Source organism: Alosa alosa, chromosome 23 (genome assembly GCF_017589495.1).
Source record: "Alosa alosa isolate M-15738 ecotype Scorff River chromosome 23, AALO_Geno_1.1, whole genome shotgun sequence".
Classification (NCBI taxonomy): Eukaryota; Metazoa; Chordata; class Actinopteri; order Clupeiformes; family Clupeidae; genus Alosa; species Alosa alosa.
The window spans coordinates 16,314,930-16,333,468 of record NC_063211.1 but is presented as its reverse complement, the minus strand read 5'-3'; the positions used below and the strand labels follow the sequence as shown (position 1 = coordinate 16,333,468).

At 40.8% G+C, this 18,539-nt stretch overlaps 2 protein-coding genes across 2 annotated transcripts; both read right to left on the bottom strand.

The window, feature by feature from the left end:
* Positions 1-135: 135 nt before the first annotated feature.
* Positions 136-8,432, bottom strand: tbx19 (T-box transcription factor 19). The gene is made up of 8 exons (XM_048235069.1): positions 8,071-8,432; positions 6,757-7,021; positions 4,128-4,262; positions 3,518-3,579; positions 2,541-2,602; positions 2,246-2,422; positions 1,392-1,536; positions 136-973 (listed from the first exon to the last, which is right to left on the bottom strand). Exons 1-8 carry the CDS (start codon positions 8,295-8,297, stop codon positions 736-738), a joined length of 1,311 nt encoding a protein of 436 aa, XP_048091026.1. The 5' UTR covers positions 8,298-8,432; the 3' UTR covers positions 136-735.
* A 1,282-nt stretch (positions 8,433-9,714) lies between these two features.
* On the bottom strand, positions 9,715-18,492 carry sft2d2b (SFT2 domain containing 2b). Its single transcript, XM_048235570.1, has 8 exons — positions 17,847-18,492; positions 17,194-17,283; positions 16,125-16,210; positions 13,149-13,230; positions 12,931-12,966; positions 12,685-12,743; positions 11,787-11,816; positions 9,715-11,339 (listed from the first exon to the last, which is right to left on the bottom strand). The coding sequence occupies exons 1-8, from the start codon at positions 17,910-17,912 to the stop codon at positions 11,300-11,302; spliced, it is 489 nt and encodes a 162-aa protein (XP_048091527.1). The 5' UTR covers positions 17,913-18,492; the 3' UTR covers positions 9,715-11,299.
* Between the last annotated feature and the right edge of the window lie 47 nt (positions 18,493-18,539).

Here is an 18,539-nt window from a genome sequence, read left to right as displayed (position 1 = left end):
TGTTTCCTTTTGCTTTAGAATGAATGGAAATCTAAAACCTCTAAAATCTCTTATTTTGAGAAGCAAGTAATACATTTTAAACCATTCTTCCTGTTAAACATTTATTTTTATGAAACAATATCACCACATATGGATATTTAGCCACAGGCAAAATTCTAATTTAAATATTTACATTCCATTTCATTTAAAATTATTTAAGGCAACAGGATGAAACAGTTTTTTTGTTGTTGTAATGCACTTGTACATTTCCTCTTGTGACAGACTTCATGCATGTTTGTCTGCATGTCTGAAGCTGGTGTTGTCGTCATGCACATCCATTCAAATATTGGTCATCACATACTGTACATGGGAGTCAGATCTGCCCAAAGTTTATAGTCAAGAGTAATGCAGACCCAAACCAACTCAATGTGGCCTGAAGCATTAGGAAAACACCTCAGCAGTACATTCATATTTACTTAAGTCATGAAATACACCTGAGCACAAATCACAACACATCAAAGTGAAGCCTCACCATGTGAGAAAATATACAGACACCATAAAAATAACTATATTGAACATACTTAAGCAGGCACCGAACAATAAATAACGTACACAGGGTTGTTATCGGTGTTTGTAGATAGCCTTTGCATTAGCTACGTGTTATAAGTCTGGGAATGAAGCGTGATTTACCTGCTAGCTCCTCTAATCCATTGCAGGAGAAACACTCCATAGTAAACGCTCAGGGGCTATGACCAATCAAAATGAGTGGGTGGAGACACAAGACCAACCTGGCCCACCCAGCCTGACATGGCTTGATGGTATTTCACCACCTTCAATACTGGTTGACCTGTGACCTTGGAGTAGGGAGCATGGTGAAGAGGAATCCTCATGCCCATCCACCCTCCCCTCATGGCCTTGGCTGCTGCTCACTGGTCCCCCTGCTGTGTTGGAAGACACACTGCAGCCACTCACCGTCCAGAGGCAGGGGTACTGACTAGGGAAAGAAAAGGTCATTGTTATTATTATGAAGCTGCATTGACTGCAGTTCTGCATACTTTTGTGGCTTAATGGCTAAAGGGCCATTCACACGAGAATGATAACTATAATGATGACGATGTGAAGAACGATATCGTTGGGGATACATGTCAGAGTGGTTTTGAGAACGATAAAACAGCCCATCAGAATCCATTACATTTTAGCAATCACATTCATCTACACAAGGAGAGACTTTCCTTATTGTTGGTTAGTGTGGACGCTTTTATCGTTATAGTTATAGTTATCTTTACTGGTGTAAATGGCCCTTAAAACTGTTGTGCATTCATATGATACAAATTATAAAGTAACTGCTTTGTCCCTGAGACTGTGACTGTCCTACATGTAATGTTTATCCTGTGTGAGGCATGGCAGTGTACCTGCTGGGTCCAGGGGAGGGTGAGGTGGCTGGTGGGATGGGTAACACGCCAAGGGCTCCAGAGGGGGACATCGAGACACCCCCCCAGCTGTCATGGCCAGAGAACACCTGTCGTGTGCCTGGATTCAGAGTGTCAGAGATGGAAACTGTGGAAAGACGAGTGTGGGTGTGAGATGGGGGGTGGGGGGGGGGGATAGTAATATGACCGGTCTTTCTATTTCGTTATTGATGAGTAATATGTGATTAATTTATTAATATGTGCATATCCCTAGGTTGGGAAAACAGAAGAGATGGTGCTGGTTCAGATTACGGCTATTACTTTTGTTTATCACACCTGTATGATGTCTGAAAACGTTTGGCTTTTTTTTTGCAAAAATCAGATATTACAAACATATATGTACACCATCAGCAATCCCCTACAGTTTGCCCATCAAAATGCTTCATTTAGAGTGCTAAATATTAGCATGTTTGGCTAAGTAGTTGTCCATGGTCCTGGGATGCCTATAACATGGGTGATGTACTATACACTTACAACCCCTATGGATAATGTGTTCAAAATAAATAGGAGGGGGAATATTTTGCTACGTCGGAACACATGACACGGTGGATGGGTAGGAGAGGATGTCGGCCTTGTAAGTGTGGTCAGTGACGGCAGTCAACGGGACATTTTCTTTCTTTCAAACATACATAGGACAGATCATTGACTGTATATATAGTTCTATATATACAGTCTATGGGACAGATGTTAAGTTCCGAGAGCTATAGATAAGGCATTTCCCCACAGCGTGGCCAATCAACAACCAAGCCTATTTGCAAAAACAAAATGACCAACAAAACAGCCTGAATTGGTCTCACCAGAGGAGTGTGAGCGGTGGTGGAGGTACGTGGAGGGGTAGGGGGCTGAGCGGTGCCCGTGCAGGCTGGGGTAGGGCTTGTACCCGTGGTGCGGGGCAAGAGGCAGGCCCCCAGGGTAGGGGAAGTTACCCCCTCCAGAGGAGCACAAGGACTCCGGATTAGAGATAAACCAGCCACCTACAATAACACATCCAATAGCACAACAGTCAAGAATCGTAGACTTATGTGTATATGATTGCACACACACACACACACAGACTTTACTTTTAAAGTCAAATATATATGCATAACCTACAGTGAGGGATCCCAACATGTTGATTGTCAGGAGCAGTTTCCAGAATGCCCTTTGGGTGGTTCCTGTGGACAGTGAAGGCGGAAGTACATCCAGTCAAGTACAATGTCTTTGCAACACATTGATATCAATCCACTCTATCGGTGGCAGAAGATTTACAGTAAATGTATTTTAAACACCTGCTTCTAATAAAGTGGGCTAAGCTGAGTAAAATGGAAAAAGTAATTATGAACGCGGTTATAATGATATTCAGAAATGAATGAAAGTATGAGATGGAATGCAGTATAATGTGTTGTGGGAGATGGCAGGAATGCTTCTCTAATGTGGTAATGGCTGACAGTGTTAGCACATGGTTGTGACTGGATTTAGGCTTCCAATCGAATGTGTGTGTGTTTGTGTGTTTGTTTGATGGGCACATGCTTGTACGTGTATGCATGTGTGTTTAAAATCCCAGGAATCATTCCTTGTATAAATGTCTGTGTGTGTGTGTGTGTGTGTGTGTATGCTTGAATGTGTGCAAGTGTATTATCTCAGACACTTTAGAAGCTTCCTTTTTCTCTCTCTCCCTCTCTTTCACACACACACACACACACACACACACACACACACACACACACACACTTCACACTATCTCTCCAACGAGCTCCTTGCTCACACATATCACCGGACGCTTAAGTGTTTAATAATGATACTCTAATTGTTTTGTGATTTCACATAGTCACACTAACTTCCCTTCAGCATTTTTCTCAATGATATCATCTGCCCTATTGTTACACTGAATAACACACTGTATTTGCCCTAGAGGAATGCCCAAAATAACATAAAAACACATTTAACACACTCTTTGATACTGATCTCTTGTTATTTGGTAAGGGATGTCTCAATTGTAAAACATATAAAAAGAAAAGAAATGGGCTAGCTTCCAGCAGAGAAAACCAATTGTACTTTACCCAGTGAGATCTGAATGTAGTTGTCTGTACCTTTCTTTGGCATCCAGAAAAGCCTTTGCAAAAGGATTATGTTTGATCTTCAGAGCTGTTATCTGTCAGAAGAAGATTGATTATTTAGTCGTAATTTTTGTTAATGTACTAGACATAAACAGTCTCCCTTGATACCTTTGTAACGCTACTCAGTAACATACTTCCTAATTGAAAATAGGCATTCTGTTAGCCTGGGTGAACTTAGACGAACCTGTTAGCAAATTTGAATATGCGCTGCAGTTCGGTCTGGAAAGGATCCCTTTGACGTCCGAATCACCAAAAACCCAGGAACATGTATTTTCTATGGCACTGAGTTAACAATTGCATTTAAAACCTTTGTTAAGAAAGATATGATTGCTGCACTTCTGAAATTATTTGTTAAGAGTTTAATGCATAAATGTAAGTTTAATTTTACAGTTTGTTACCCCCCTGGGTGTCAGGACGTTCGGAAACGGGGGCCAATGGGATCCTTTCCAGATGGAACTGAAGGGAAAATTCAAATTTGGTAACAGGTTTGCCTGGGCTCACCCAGGCTAGCATTTTGTATAAATATAAAAAAAGAGTTTGCTTGTTTTGCTTGTTTGCTTGTTTTGTTGTAGATGTTGCTGACCTCCTCATTCTGGTAGGCGGTGACTGCGATGAACTGGGTGTCCACAAAAGAAATATTGGTGACCATCCGGTGGTTGCCCCCAACACGGACTATGTGGATCTGTGGCTCATATTTATGCAGGGAGTTCAGCATTATCTGAAACACACGCACGCAGGCACGCACACACACACAAGCACACACATACAGAACCAACGGAATTACAGTTAATATACAAACATAGACCAACACACACACTTTTTCATGATGAAATAATTTTAGAATCAATTAATCAATTCATTTACATTTCAGCTCAAAACACCTAAATGTTAGTATCAAATATTCCTTAAAAAAAAGTAGTCAATAACAATAAATATGATGAAATCATAACAGTAATTATTCAATCACATAACTAATAACAAGATATAGTAACACATAATAGCATAAATAGAAAAACTATAAAGAAATACTCTCTGTATGAATTAATTATGTAAACATACAATTAGTGAGTGAATTATGAGAGCACGTAGCCCATCAGAGCAGTGCAGCACACAGCAGTGATGGTGTGCAGGTGTGAGCGTAAGTATGCAGGTGGATGCTGACAGGGTCTTCCTCTCGGGAGCTGGGTGAGTGGTTTAGAACCCAAGCACTCTTAGGGGGCGATCAGACAGGACACGCTTTGCCGTTTGTAAAACGCGAGGTGCACTGTGTTTTTCATTTTTTTAAAAACGCAAATGACGTGGGGCGCTTTCCCCCTTTGAGTTGAACTTTTTTTATTAGAGGTGCTCAGGACGCCTCTGCAGAAGCACGAAGGCGCACAAAATGTGAGGCGCTCTGGGCGCATTAGTAGCGCACAAAACGCTTACTGCCAATAGATAGATAGATAGATAGATAGATAGATAGATAGATAGATAGATAGATAGATAGATAGATAGGTTACTTTATTCATCCCCAAAGGGAAATTATGGTGTTACAGCAGCAATTAATAATATAAACATATATCACACATATACATACATACAAGTTAAAAAATAAATACAATTGGATATGGTCTCCGTTGAAGACCAGACTCACGACACAAAGGAGAGTTTTTGTAAATAGTTATGGCAGTGGGCAGGAATGATTTTCTATAACGGACCAGATTTAGTTTATTTTTGTGTATAAGTGTATTTGTTAGCATCTACTGAAAAGTAAGCTCATTTTCTTGTGGCTGTGTTAAGGCTGAGATGGTAGGACTCTGTGTGGGCAATATGTGTGTTTGTGTGTGTGTGTGTGTGTCCTACATGATGGAAATGCACCTGCCAATTAAACAATTATGCAGATAGAAGGATGGGAATACAGGCGGGAGAGAGAGAGAGACAGAGAGAGAGAGAGAGGAAACAAACTGTTTTCTATTCTAATTGAGAGTTTTACTTCACCTTTCACATCACAATGGCTGATGAGAAGCACACACTCATCTGCGTGGCACTGAGCAAGCGAGGGCTTTTTCCCCCTGTGCCCCCCCCCTCACTTACTCCCTCCCTCCCCACCAATGCCTCAATATGTTGCCTTTTTTGCCTAAGGACTGATGGCGAAATTAATTTTACATAGATGCACACACAGACAGACATACACACAGAATCTCTCTCTCTCTCACACACACACACATACACACAGAACCACACAAGGGTAATTACCATAATGCTCAACTAACCACAGCAATTATTTCATTTGGAGCTAGTTCTCACTCTCTCCAGTCTCCTGCCTGCCAACACTGCATTTAAACTGGTATGGGGGGGGGGTGGTAGTTGTTGGTGGTGATGGAGGTACGTGTGGGGTGAGGTAGGGGGGGTATAGGTGCTAGATGCTAGTGGCTACCTCATGTAAATACTGTGATCGCTTGGACTCATGAGCCGTGTCTGAATGGGGTGTGCGGCCGGGTGGCTAAGCGCCTCAAAAAGAGCCAGCGAGCGAGGGGCACTGTGCACCAAGGGACCGAGGCGCACTCTCTTTAAACGGCAGGAAGTCCATTAACATAGGGAAAAGGGGGGGCAATTAAGAGATGTTTATTCCAGTTTACATGCATGCCCCCACCCTCCCCAGAACAAAAAGGCTCCATGGGTGAAGTGGGGGGCTGTGCTCTAATTGTGTACGTAAATGCACACTTGATATTTTCCCTGAAGGCCGGAGAAGGGCCTTGATTAAGGGTTGTGAACGAGGCTCCTAAAAGCCACAAGTACTCCCAAAGTCTGAAAGGTTATCAAAGACAATAAACAATGCAAGGTAATTTCAGCAGCTTTCTGAGCAAGCACAGATGATGGCTTTGGATGGAAAGATTAACCTGTTTCAGACAAGAGAAAAGAAAGTCTGTGTCAACGTCCCCTTGTCTACACAGACAAGAGAGACAGAGAAGGAAAAGGGGAGAGGTGAGTGAGAGAAAGAGAGATTCTAACATTTTGATAGTGAATCATTGGTCTTGAATGTGAATGCCTCAATACCTAAGCCCTAGCAAAACACTATATAAGCAATGTCAAGTCTGTGGAACAAACAGACAGACAGAGACAGATAGATGAACAGACAGACAGATAGACAGACATACAGACAGACAGACAGACAGATAGACGAACAGACAGACAGACAAGAGACAGACATACACCCTTCCCAGCAGATGCACCTGGCCATTTCCATTGAGCTTGTTGGTGAGCTTGACCTTGCTGAAGGACACGGGAGCCTTCATCCAGTGGGCACCAAAGTTGGGCGAGTCGGGGTGGATGTAGACGCAGCTGTGGCTGTGGGGTTCTGGCTTGCCTGCCGGCACCCACTCCCCGTTCACGTACTTCCAGCGGTGGCCGTCGGCCGGGATGAAGTCCAGCAGGAAGGAGTACATGGCGTTGGGGTCCAGGCCTGAGACGCTCACCTTCAGGACTGGAAACATCCGCCTGATTTGGGTGTAGGGGGGAGCCAAAAGTGGGCAAAAGTATGAGAAATGGGGCGCTGGTAGTAGATAATCTTCCACACACAAAAAAATCTACACTCAGTTTGTTGAATGACACATATGCAGCACACACACAAACATTTTCATACATAACCTAGGATACACACAAGGACACACACACATACACATTCATAAAAGCGTAAACACACACGAGCACACACACAAAACGCACCTGCAAAAACTTCATGAGGAGGTGTCTGCTGGTGATTGTGTTTGCATTATTATTATTCACGTTTATTTTGGATGAAAACAAGTTTCAAGTGTAGTTGTTGGGAAACATGCAAATGGAAGGACACCCACCTGCTGCCATGGCCCTTCACTACACCAAGCTGGTCAACACACCCTTCAATATGCTGCACGCCACGGCAGCCCCCATCCAAATAAATTACTCCACACTGTCCAGTGAACAGGGCCAAGGCTAATCATTGATCCCGTAAATAAATTAATTTATTGGGGAAAAAAAGTCTGAGAGTGATAGTTTTTTTGAGTGCCACAAATTATTAGACTTTTCAAGTGTGTGTGTTTTTTTCTCCCCGTAGGCAGTCACTGAGGAGGCTATGTAGACTGTCTATTCCGACTAGTTTAATAATCTCATGTGGCACTGATAACTTTCATCAATCATCAACCAAGTCTGTGAACGCACAATCCTGTATCTGCATGGGAGAGTATGTTTTACTTTTCATTAAAAAAAGAAAAAACGAAAGACTGGAAGTTGCGCACATTTCAAATACTTGCTTTAGTCAATGTATAAAAGGTGCAAGTGGTTAGGTGTGCTGAAATAATATTTTGGTTAATTGCACGTTTTCCGACTTTAACATAACATTCTTGAAATCATTAGGTATTTCGGCTCAGAGGATGTTTTTTTTAGTAACAATGCTTGGAAACAACCTCGTCGTTTGGCTTCTGATGAGGAGGGACATTTGCACAGTCTGCTTTGCGAGTTTGAAAGAACGTTTTGTAGAAGATTTGTTGAAGAAGAAAAATAACACTCACCTGCCATTCTTAGTCACTATCATTTCGTTGGTGACTTCTTTGAATTTCCTCCAGAGCTCTGCCTCCTCCAGACTCACTTTCAGTTGCTTCTCTGTGGGATCGCCCTTCTCCCGACCGGCCTGGAGTTCGCTCTCGACAACGCTGAGCAGCCGGGTGATACAGCAGTCGTTTGCGCCACCGGCCCGACCACCCACCCCGCCATCTCCCATACTTGCTTCAACCTTCATAGAGAAAGTAACTTCAGAGGAAGTAAGTGTTAATCTGACCTAAAGTCCCGTTGGTTCGCAAAAAAATGTAGGATGACAATGCCAAATTAGGCTCCCCTTAACGTTGTCATTATATTGCAATTTGAACGAGCGAGAGGTGTGTATTGTCGTAGAAAAGGATAATCATCTCGCTGAGATCTCGCATTTTTCACAGATATATGTAATAGGAAGACGCTGGCGCTCACTCCCACGGGAAGGGGGGCAATATGATCACGTGATCAGAGGCTTGGGCACGACATGGAAATGTGGTTACTTTCTTCTGACAGTATGGTTAGAAATCCACCCATGTTTTAACAACTTCATATGTACGTTTAACACGTTTATTTTCTAAAGAGATTTTGTGATTATTTATGAAAAAAAAAACTTTTTTTTTGTTTCTGCAGTTTATTCATTCCCTTTAGTTTTAGACACGAAGAACATGTTTATGTGGGAAGAACATGTTTATGTTCATAAGGTGCACACATATTTTCCCCACTAACTTATATGAGTTACTGTAAAATATCCTACCCCGAAATATCCAACAAATATCCAAGTCTTTTTGTCTTCTTTTTCAGAACTCTGGACAGCGACTACAGAGAGACGTCCGGCAGGCTAAAAATCAAAACGAACTATTTCCCCAAATGTCATGTTCGGCTAATCTAAAAGACGAGTTGGTGGTTATGTAGATAAAACCTGTGGGTTAAAATAGTAAGGAATATATACATTTCATATTACCAAGCAGCACAATAATTCAAAGGTTTTGATATACAGCCTACGTATCAAAATGAAGGAGACTATTCAAAATACAAAATAATTCCAAACATAGAAGACTGACTTTTATGTCAAGCTAGGTGTTTCGACAGACTAATTCCACACTACGTCTGAAACAAGGTTAGGGGTTAAGAAACTCCATGTCACCCTAGACTACTGTTTACGGCGTAACTTTGCGCACGAACGAGTCACATTCGAGCAAGGGTCCAGTGTTGCATAGGATGAATGACCCACTAAATTCAAACATACATCGATAACCCTTTTGCACAATATGCGAGTCAGGAGAGACAAAAAAGCACGCGTTGTGTTCTGGTTTTCTGTTGAGAAAAAAGGAAATCTGAGACGCCCCAGGTAAGGACTGGAGACCGAAGCTCTCGCAGCTGCCGCAATATTCTTCTAATCACTGACTGTTCAGACGCGGAGATTAGAGGATTTGCAGACTTAAGGCACATAAAAGGTCTCTTCGGGGGACATCTAGAAGCAAATATGAACAAACCATGCAGAGGCTTTAAACGCGCACCAATCAGTGACCTTTCGAAAGCCACCCAGCAGAGAGCGCGTAAACGGGTGCGCGTTTCGCCGTAATCAACTATGGGATGAACAGAAATCAAAATGCTGACTCTTAACCTTGTTTGCAAAGTAAGTATTTATTATACTGAGTAATTCGCATTTACATTTCTCATCGAGTGTAACAAAGTAGGTTTACTATGATAAAGTTAAGAATATATATTAGAGCCCTTGTCAACTATGGAAAATATAGACCCCTTCTTTCACCTTCACAATCTGGACTCAGAAATTAGTTATTTGATTCTAGTCACAATTAAGACATAAAACAACCGGTAGGCTATTAATGTCTGAGAAAGGAGAGGAAAATGTGCTTTGCACGCTTTCATGAATTTCCAAAGCCTTTTAAAAATGGTACATAAAACCTACACTAACATCTACACAATTTGCATTTGACAGAAAAAGTAAATTCAGTCGTTATTTATATTTGAAACAATTTTAGCAAAATAAAAACATTTTATGCCACGTTACAAAAACACACTCATAATCAGCTTAACATGATTAAACACAGACATAATTATAACCATGTACTTAAATATGAACACGTACATATCTAGGGAAATGTGTTTAGCCCATTTTTCGTTCTCCACCAAAACCAGTACAAAATGTACAATGTACAAATTAATTCTAATCAAGTCACACTGAAATTATTGGGTCATAATAACACAATTATGCCCGAACTGCACATGATGGATCTGGAATCTTGGAGGGTGGAGATCAAGTCATAACAAACTACTCACACTTTTCCAAGAAATGTAAATGACCAAGAGCACAATGAAGAAAGTCTAGTCAACAGCTCAGCTTATCTTTGCACCTCTAATAAATGTAACTGATGTTACAAATCTGAGATGATCTGAGTAATTGTTCTAATTGGCCCTGCTAGCCAAGTGAAATGTTCATCTGAAATAAAATACATTCCAAGTAACATTCCCTTTCATTACTAGATGGTAATGAAATAATAAAATCATTATCATACAATGAAGATTTTAGATTTTGGAAATATACAATATATAAAAGCACAATGTATTAGAAATGACCAAAGACCACGAGTCTGTGAAAAATGTATAAAATGTAGGACAGAAATGACTAAGCCCCAATGAGATACAGGTAGCATTAAGTAAGTTTCAGACATTCTAGCAGCTAGCATTCATCTGAGACTGGCTGTACTCTTACAGTGTCCTTCTCGCACCTCTTGCTGTAAGATGACCACCACTAAGTGTCCTTAGGTATGTGTTTGTTTGTTTGTGTGTGTTTGTGTTTGTGTGTGTGTGTGTGTGTGTGTGTGTGTGTGTGTGTGTGTGTGTGTGTACAAAGCTTTGTGTTTTAACACCAACACACCTCTGGAATAGGTCCAGTTGCGCAGTGAAGGAGAGGCACTGTGTGTGTGTGTGTGTGTGTGTGCGTGCAAAGCTTTGTGTTTTAACACCAACACACCTCTGGAATAGGTCCAGACGCGCAGTGAAGGAGAGGCACTGTGTATGTGTGTGTGTGTGTATGTGTGTGTGTGTGTGTGTGTACGTGTACGTGTGCCTGCCAGGTGGTAGGAGGGTGGTTCAGCAGCGTCGGCGATCAGAGTCGTGTTCGGCACCTGGGACGTTCGGGGCCTCAGCATCCTGCCCAACCAAACACTCGACGCGTTCAGGCCCAACTCAGTTCAAACATGCCGAGAACAACTTCATCACCGCATCCCTGCAAACAACCATCCAAACAACAACTAACCACATTAACAAACAAACAGTAAGCATATATATAAACAAATAAATAAACAAACACTAAACACAAACAAGTATGTCCAGCCAGCCAAAACCGCCCACATAGTGGTCAACGGTGCCAGCAGGCAGAGGCTGCGAGTGAATGAAAGCTCTGACCACCTCACCCCTTTCAATTAAAACCACTGCTCTGTACACACTGGCTTTGTTTGTGGGGGCTGGTAAAATGGACATTTATTTAAAAAATAAATAAATAAAAAACACAGATCCCTCATTTATGCCCAAACAGACAGCTCGAGGTGTTACAAAGAGCATTCACCCATGGGGGAGAATGTACTGAGAATAGTAGTGTGTATGTGTTTCTGTGGTTTAGGTATTCATTCTAAACCGCATTAATTCAGTTTAAAAATTTAATCAAAATTCTCACCTTGCAAAAGGAATGTAGGACAAACCGTACCTGTAGCAAAAGAAAACATAGTAATAAAAACACATCGTAAGTCCATATGCATTAACTATCTACTCTCATGCTTATGGACTTCTGTACTAAACGTCACCAATATTTAGCAGACTTTTAGCATCAAAGAATCAAACCTGGGCTAACCAAATTATTGGGCAACAATGCTTCCACTGCTGGACCACTCCCACATTACTATGCCACTCCTCCAATGACCTGTTAACTTTGACCATGGTCAATGAAAGTGTGCCCAAACAGAACCATAATAACAGTGGAAAAGAGTGAAGCCATCATGAGGTAGCATCTTGAGAACAAGTATGTGATAATGTTTCCTGATGGACATGGTGAAGGAGGATGGGTATGTGGGAACAAAGAGATGATCGGTTGCCAGGTCTCGGTGCTCCATCTCTGACCCACCACAATGGGCCTTGGCTAAAAGCTACACACATAATTGCCCCTGTTGTTGCTGCAGTTGTTTTTTTTTTTAAATACATTTATCTATTCACTGCCAAATAGGCACCAGTACAAAATGTCCGGTCTATGTAGATAAATATGGAAAACAAATGCAGTTTATGTTCATGTTTTTACACAGAAGGACAAGCATCAAGCATAACTATGCGCTTCCTGTGTCTTCTTAACGTTAAAGTTAAGGATAAGAACTGGTTTTAAGCAGGTGCCTTTATCGAAAGCAACTTAAAAAAACATATCTAAAATGTTCAGCATTCATTTATTGTCTTTAGAAAGCCTGCATTGAGAGTCCAAAAGAGTCTTTGTTCCAAATATTTCTGCTATAAATAACTGGAGACAGGTCCAGAATACCATGAAGAATGGATCCCTCCACTAAGAAGGAACTAGTCATAACATAACTTACCAGGCAAAGGCCAAGAACTGGAGAATGCAGAAGAGCAAAGCAAGGCCATTGTTCTTCCACTAGTGATGGATGTAGAAAGAGATTATCATTTAAAGTCATATGTATTGGTCAAATGTCAGTAAAGACGATGTTTAGGTACTCTAAAAGACACTCACTCTCTCTCACACACACACACACACACACACACACACACACACAAACTCTCCCTCCCGATGTTTAGGTACTCTAAAAGGATGATTATCTTACCCAAAACGCTGCACAAAGGGTCAGTATGAGACATGTCTGCAGAAAACAATAGATGGGGGTCAGGATAGACATCTTTGAATGAAAGTGTATATCATGTCACTAAAAAGTACAATCCAAATGTATATGTGATTATATAAAGTACCGGTACATTGCTTACAATGTACTTTGTGTGTGTGTGTGTGAGTGTGTGTGTGTGTGTGTGTGTGTGTCCTTCTCACCAGCATAATAGCCGTAGCCAGTGCTCTAGTCTTCTCGCACATCCTTTTAAGCTGGTTTAGTGGACCCATCAGGAACATTGTGCTACACATACAGTACATATCATATAGGACATAATACAATATAATCAAGCAATATTAACATGCTGCGTGACATATGTAAGTCTTCAACTATATTGAACAGACTCTGTTATAGTAAGTATGTATATTTTATGTAAGTACATTTGATTCATAAAGCACATTTAGCCCTCAGAAGTCAGGATCAGTTTTGTCGAAAATCTTGAATTCAATCTTCACACCACATTGTCACATCAATGCAATACTACAGCCGTGGCCTACTGGTTAGGGCTTAGGACTTGTAACCGGAGGGTTGCCGGTTCGAACCCCGACCAGTAGGAATTGGTGAAGTGCCCTTGAGCAAGGCACCTAACCCCTCACTGCTCCCCGATCGCCGCTGCAGCAGGCACTGCATCGTGATTAGTGTGTGCTTCACCTCACTGTGTGTTCACTGTGTGCAGAGTGTGTTTCACTAATTCACGGATTGGGATAAATGCAGAGACCAAATTTCCCTCACGGGATCAAAAGAGTATATTAGTAGTATTATACTATACTAACATTGCCATAAGCATTAAAGCCTTTTTCTATTCCCTGCAATACACTGACAGTTAACAATACTGTTAGTGTAGTACCTAACATAAGTGGAATGTTCAGGTGTGTATAACGTTTGGTGAGGGCTAAACATGGTGCTTAAACTAAGTCCACAACATTGCGGGCTTCTTGCTTTTCTAAAACGGTTACGAGTCATTCCGTGTCAAATCAGACAAAATCCAAGAAAAAAGTTGCAGCACAGACGATTTTCCTCAAAGTTTGTCTGCACGATTTTCCTGCAAAGTTTGTCTGTTTGTCTGTTTAGGTTCCATAACTAAAACCTGTAAAATATTTTTGTTCAATTCTATTGTTTTCATAGTCTTTTTATGTTTCTCTAAAAAATATAATCCTTTGTTAATGTTGTCCCAAAATGTGAAGTCTCCAAAACAAAAGGCCATGACAATAATAAGGATAAAACAAGGTGTGTTGTATTTTTGCAATTGAATTTGCAATTTTCATGCAACTGAAATGGTATGTGGGGTAGCTAGTAGGACCATAAAAATCTATGTGGAAATAGCTAGCTAAAGTACCTAGGGGTGAACGATTATGGAAAATAATTTAATTGCGATTTTTCTCACCAATATTGCGATGCGATTATTTTTGACATAACATTATGCATTAATTCATTACCTGTAAGATGAAATGTTTGCGCCCCCAAACCCCTTGGATATCGCAAATGCCCCCACTGTCACTGTACTCCAGTAAACAAAGTCCCTAGTGCACATGTGAATGGCTGTTGTGCTGTGCAGCCTAAACAGTCCTGAAGTTTTAATCGTCAGCTGGACAAGTTAACGAAGTTACCAGCCAGAGGTGCAGCACAGGGTAATTAGGAACTAGAACCAGGGACATGGCAGGTTCAAGCAAAAGGTAACGAAGAGGTTTATTTTTAACCAAAGTAGCTCTACTGATAAGACCTTTCTTGACACTGTTAGCTGGTCCTCTTGTTTACGTTTTTTGTTTCTTCAATGGTCAGTGTGAAGAGTCGGTGGCGCGTCGGCAATGCTTTGGTGACTTCATATATTGCGAAGCGTAATCGCAGCCTTTGCGGTTCGAAAATCGCGTTTCATCATATCGCGATATTATCGCAAATGCAATAAATCGTTCAGCTCTAAAAGTACCAATATTGTACCAAGTCTCATTCACAGAATAGATGGAGCTCCACTATAAAAGGAGCACAATGCTATGCTGTGTTTCACCTGAGGGGGCGCTAAAATCTATTGTTTATATTAAATGTTTATTTTGGTATTCCCAAAACACCTGTAACTACATGCATTTATTCTGTGAATGGGACTTGATACAATACTGGTACTTTACACATTAAATATCCAAATATTTAACTATTTCCAGTTTTCCACATGGTCCTAAATAAATCGATTTTTATGGCCCTAATAAACTGATGTATTTGAAGAGGAAATAGTGACTGATACCAAATGAAAAAAAAAAAAAAAAAACTGTTTTTTAATACCCTCAATATCACACTTAATGCACATTTTTCCGAAATCTAGGGCCTTTTCGAAAGCCAGGAGACATTTAGTACAGGCTTTAAATGGTTTACACATGCTTTTTATGAGTTGGTCCTCCACCCTAGAAAATTTGAGGAGGTTAGAAGGTTAGAAAATACTTGTCAAGATAGTAATGCCCAAACATGGCACGTGTTTTTCAAGCTGTAAAAATGAAAGAATTTCAATGTCTGAAAAAGATATGAAGACAAAAGATTTGCACAGAAATATTTCACAGGCCTTGGTTTTAGGACCCATTGATGATATAGACAAGGTTTGAACAAAAAAAAAGACGGTGCAGCAACCTTATCTGATTTGACACGGAATTACTCTTACTACATGACGGCACAGCTATAAGAAATATTATTCTTTTGCCAAGAAACATATTTCTCCTAGCGGAATGGTTGCCAAGCAACACAGAGATGCAACTCTAACTTCCGACCGATTTGTGGTACAGTAATATAGAATGTAATTGCCGTCAACATAAAGGATTGCAGAGTGTTTTGCAATGGCTTTGAACCATAGACATCTTCTATGACCTAAGTCAATGCTATGGTTCAACGTGATTAAGCCAATCCTAATCAAAGACTGGACCTACATTTTTATGCCCAGCAACATACACAGAAACCAGAGCAGTCAAACAAAGCAGAAAATGATAGCAAGCCATCAAACACACCACCTAAGACCCTTGTAAACATCACAAACAGCCTGATACCACTGCATTTAGACATGCACTCACATGCATACTCTCTAAAAATGGTATTACACCTTACTCTCGCACAGTATATTTTTGAATATTTATTTGAATGTTCTGTATTACAAATGAACTCACCTGGCCAGAGAAGCAAAGTTTCCACCAGTGTACAGAACTGCAAACACAGCCAGACCTGCACCCGGAATCCACAATAAACATGTTCCCTTCGAGTGAAATAGAAAAACACTAATGAGAATACACTAATTTATCATAACCATTATTTTGTCATATTTATAGGATAATCATTAATTTTTTGACCAGAAAAGCAAACATAAATCAGTCTGGGGCCACAAAGATATCAGAACAATTTAAAAGAATTCAGTTTTAAACATCTATCTTTATTAGCCTCAGGCATATTGAATATTCGCCATACTATGCATATATGCTGTATTGTACAGTATACTATTTTCCCTAACTGTTAATGTGTTGGGTCGGCTTGAAGCCTAACAACAATATGAAATTGTTAGACATTTTTAGAGAAAGACAGGGAGCCACTAAAGAGCGGCTAAAGGGCTGCATGTGGCCCTCGAGCCACAGGTTGCCTACCCCTGCTCTAGAACAGTGTTTCTCAAAATGTGGTCCGCAAGCTATCCCAAGTGGTCCGTGAGCAGACGTGGTAAAATATAATATAGATAAGTTGTTTGCAATATTTAACCAACTTGTATGTAAATCCAAACAGTTCTGCAACACTGCCTAATGTAAGCTATGGCAGTTTAAATCCTCTGACATAAATAAGCAAGGTGGTTAGTGAGTAGGCCTATTGTGTAGTATAGCCTACTGTTGAAGTAGGTGTTTCTTTTTTTATCGAGGTGGTCTGTGATTTAAAAAAAAATATATATATATTGGTTTGTGGTCCTTGGTCTGAAAAAGTTTGAGAAACATTGCTCTAGAGATCGCCTTGAAGTGAGGTACTGTTTAGTTGTGGTTGGAGAAGAGGTTTTAGGCCAGTATGTGTGCAACACACTGTTAGTCAGCACACTGTTTGATATGTGACACAAAAAAAAGTTTCCAATGTGATTATACGCAGATAAAAAAGATTCATTGCTGAACACATAAATTAATTATTATATATTATTAAATGAATAGCAAGATCGATGCATTATAATACTAAATGAAAAAGGTTTAGGCCTACTGAGTGACATCTTACCAGCACAGAGCAGAGAACGCCCAGGACAAAACAAATAGCAAAGCCCTTGACACGGGTGCCCCAGCTCAGGGTTGAGGCATCGTTCACGGTCTGTAAGAGTCACACCCACAGTTTTAAAGCAGTTCATTCAAGGCAGTGCCAGTGGCTGTCCTGGACCCCACCCACACACACACATAGTTTTAGATGATAATATAGTCTACCCCAAGTCTGAATTAAGATTTGTATAGATAGTCTAAAATAGTTTCAGCGTTTTTCACAGGGCGTAAACCTACCACCCGCACACATAGCCTAGCCTACTTAAAGCTGTTCTAGCCTACTTAAAGCTGTTCTAACTTTCTATCGTTCTCGGCAACCTGACTTGGCATGCATGGCAAAGAAGGGGCTCCCTCATGTAGCAGCCCAGGCCCACTGCTTTTGTGAAACATTTTGACTCTTGTCGTTTAAATCAAATGTGTATGTCAGTCACACTAGAACGAATGCATGGTCCGGAAACCACTCAATCAAACAAGCACATATGACAAATTGAGTTGAGTTCGTAGGCTATGCCTTTCCTTTGTAAACTAATGCACGCTATTCAATAGCCCCACGTAGCCAGCCAGAGAGTAAACAAGCTGTAGCCTAGGCAAGGCAAGGCACTTGGAAGCGGCTTGTACCTGTAATATGTTGCTGTCGTCATTAGTACCATCTTGTCCACTCAAAACTTTTTTTAATTTGTCCATGTAGGTCCAGGCTAATCAACCTAATTTCCACTTCACGCCAAACTCTTATCGTGTGCTTCGAATCAGCAATGCACGGGCATGGAAAAAAAACCTAACAGACTGAAAACAATGACCAATGTCTGCCTTTTCCTGGTCGAAGTACAACAGGTGAATTCGAAACCTAGTTGCATGTAGCCACAGTAACAGTGCGCTGTGTGTACGTCATCACGTACACTAGTGCACGCTGATAGTCTACGTGACCAGAAAAAAATATTGCTTAATGGGTCTGAACTTTGAAACATCGTTTATTTATTTAAAAGACTACAAATAAAACATCTTATGCAATATATTGATTTGGATTGTAATAATTTCACTGTGAAGTAGAAAAGGCCTACATTGTGCATGTCAAGATCAGGAAATGCGTGGTCATAGGCCTAATCAGCAGGGTCGCCCATCACAAATTCGGACTGTCTTGTCCTTCCAGTGCTCTCCAGACTGCCAGTGAATTCTCCGGGTTGGTCAGTTATAAAGAACTTTGTTGGTGTTGCATCGTGAAGACACAGCTGTGCGCAGTTTTCACGCGGGTCATCTTTGCCCTTGGACATTTTCAGCCGGTTGGAAATTGGACTAATTTTATTTTTAATTTTT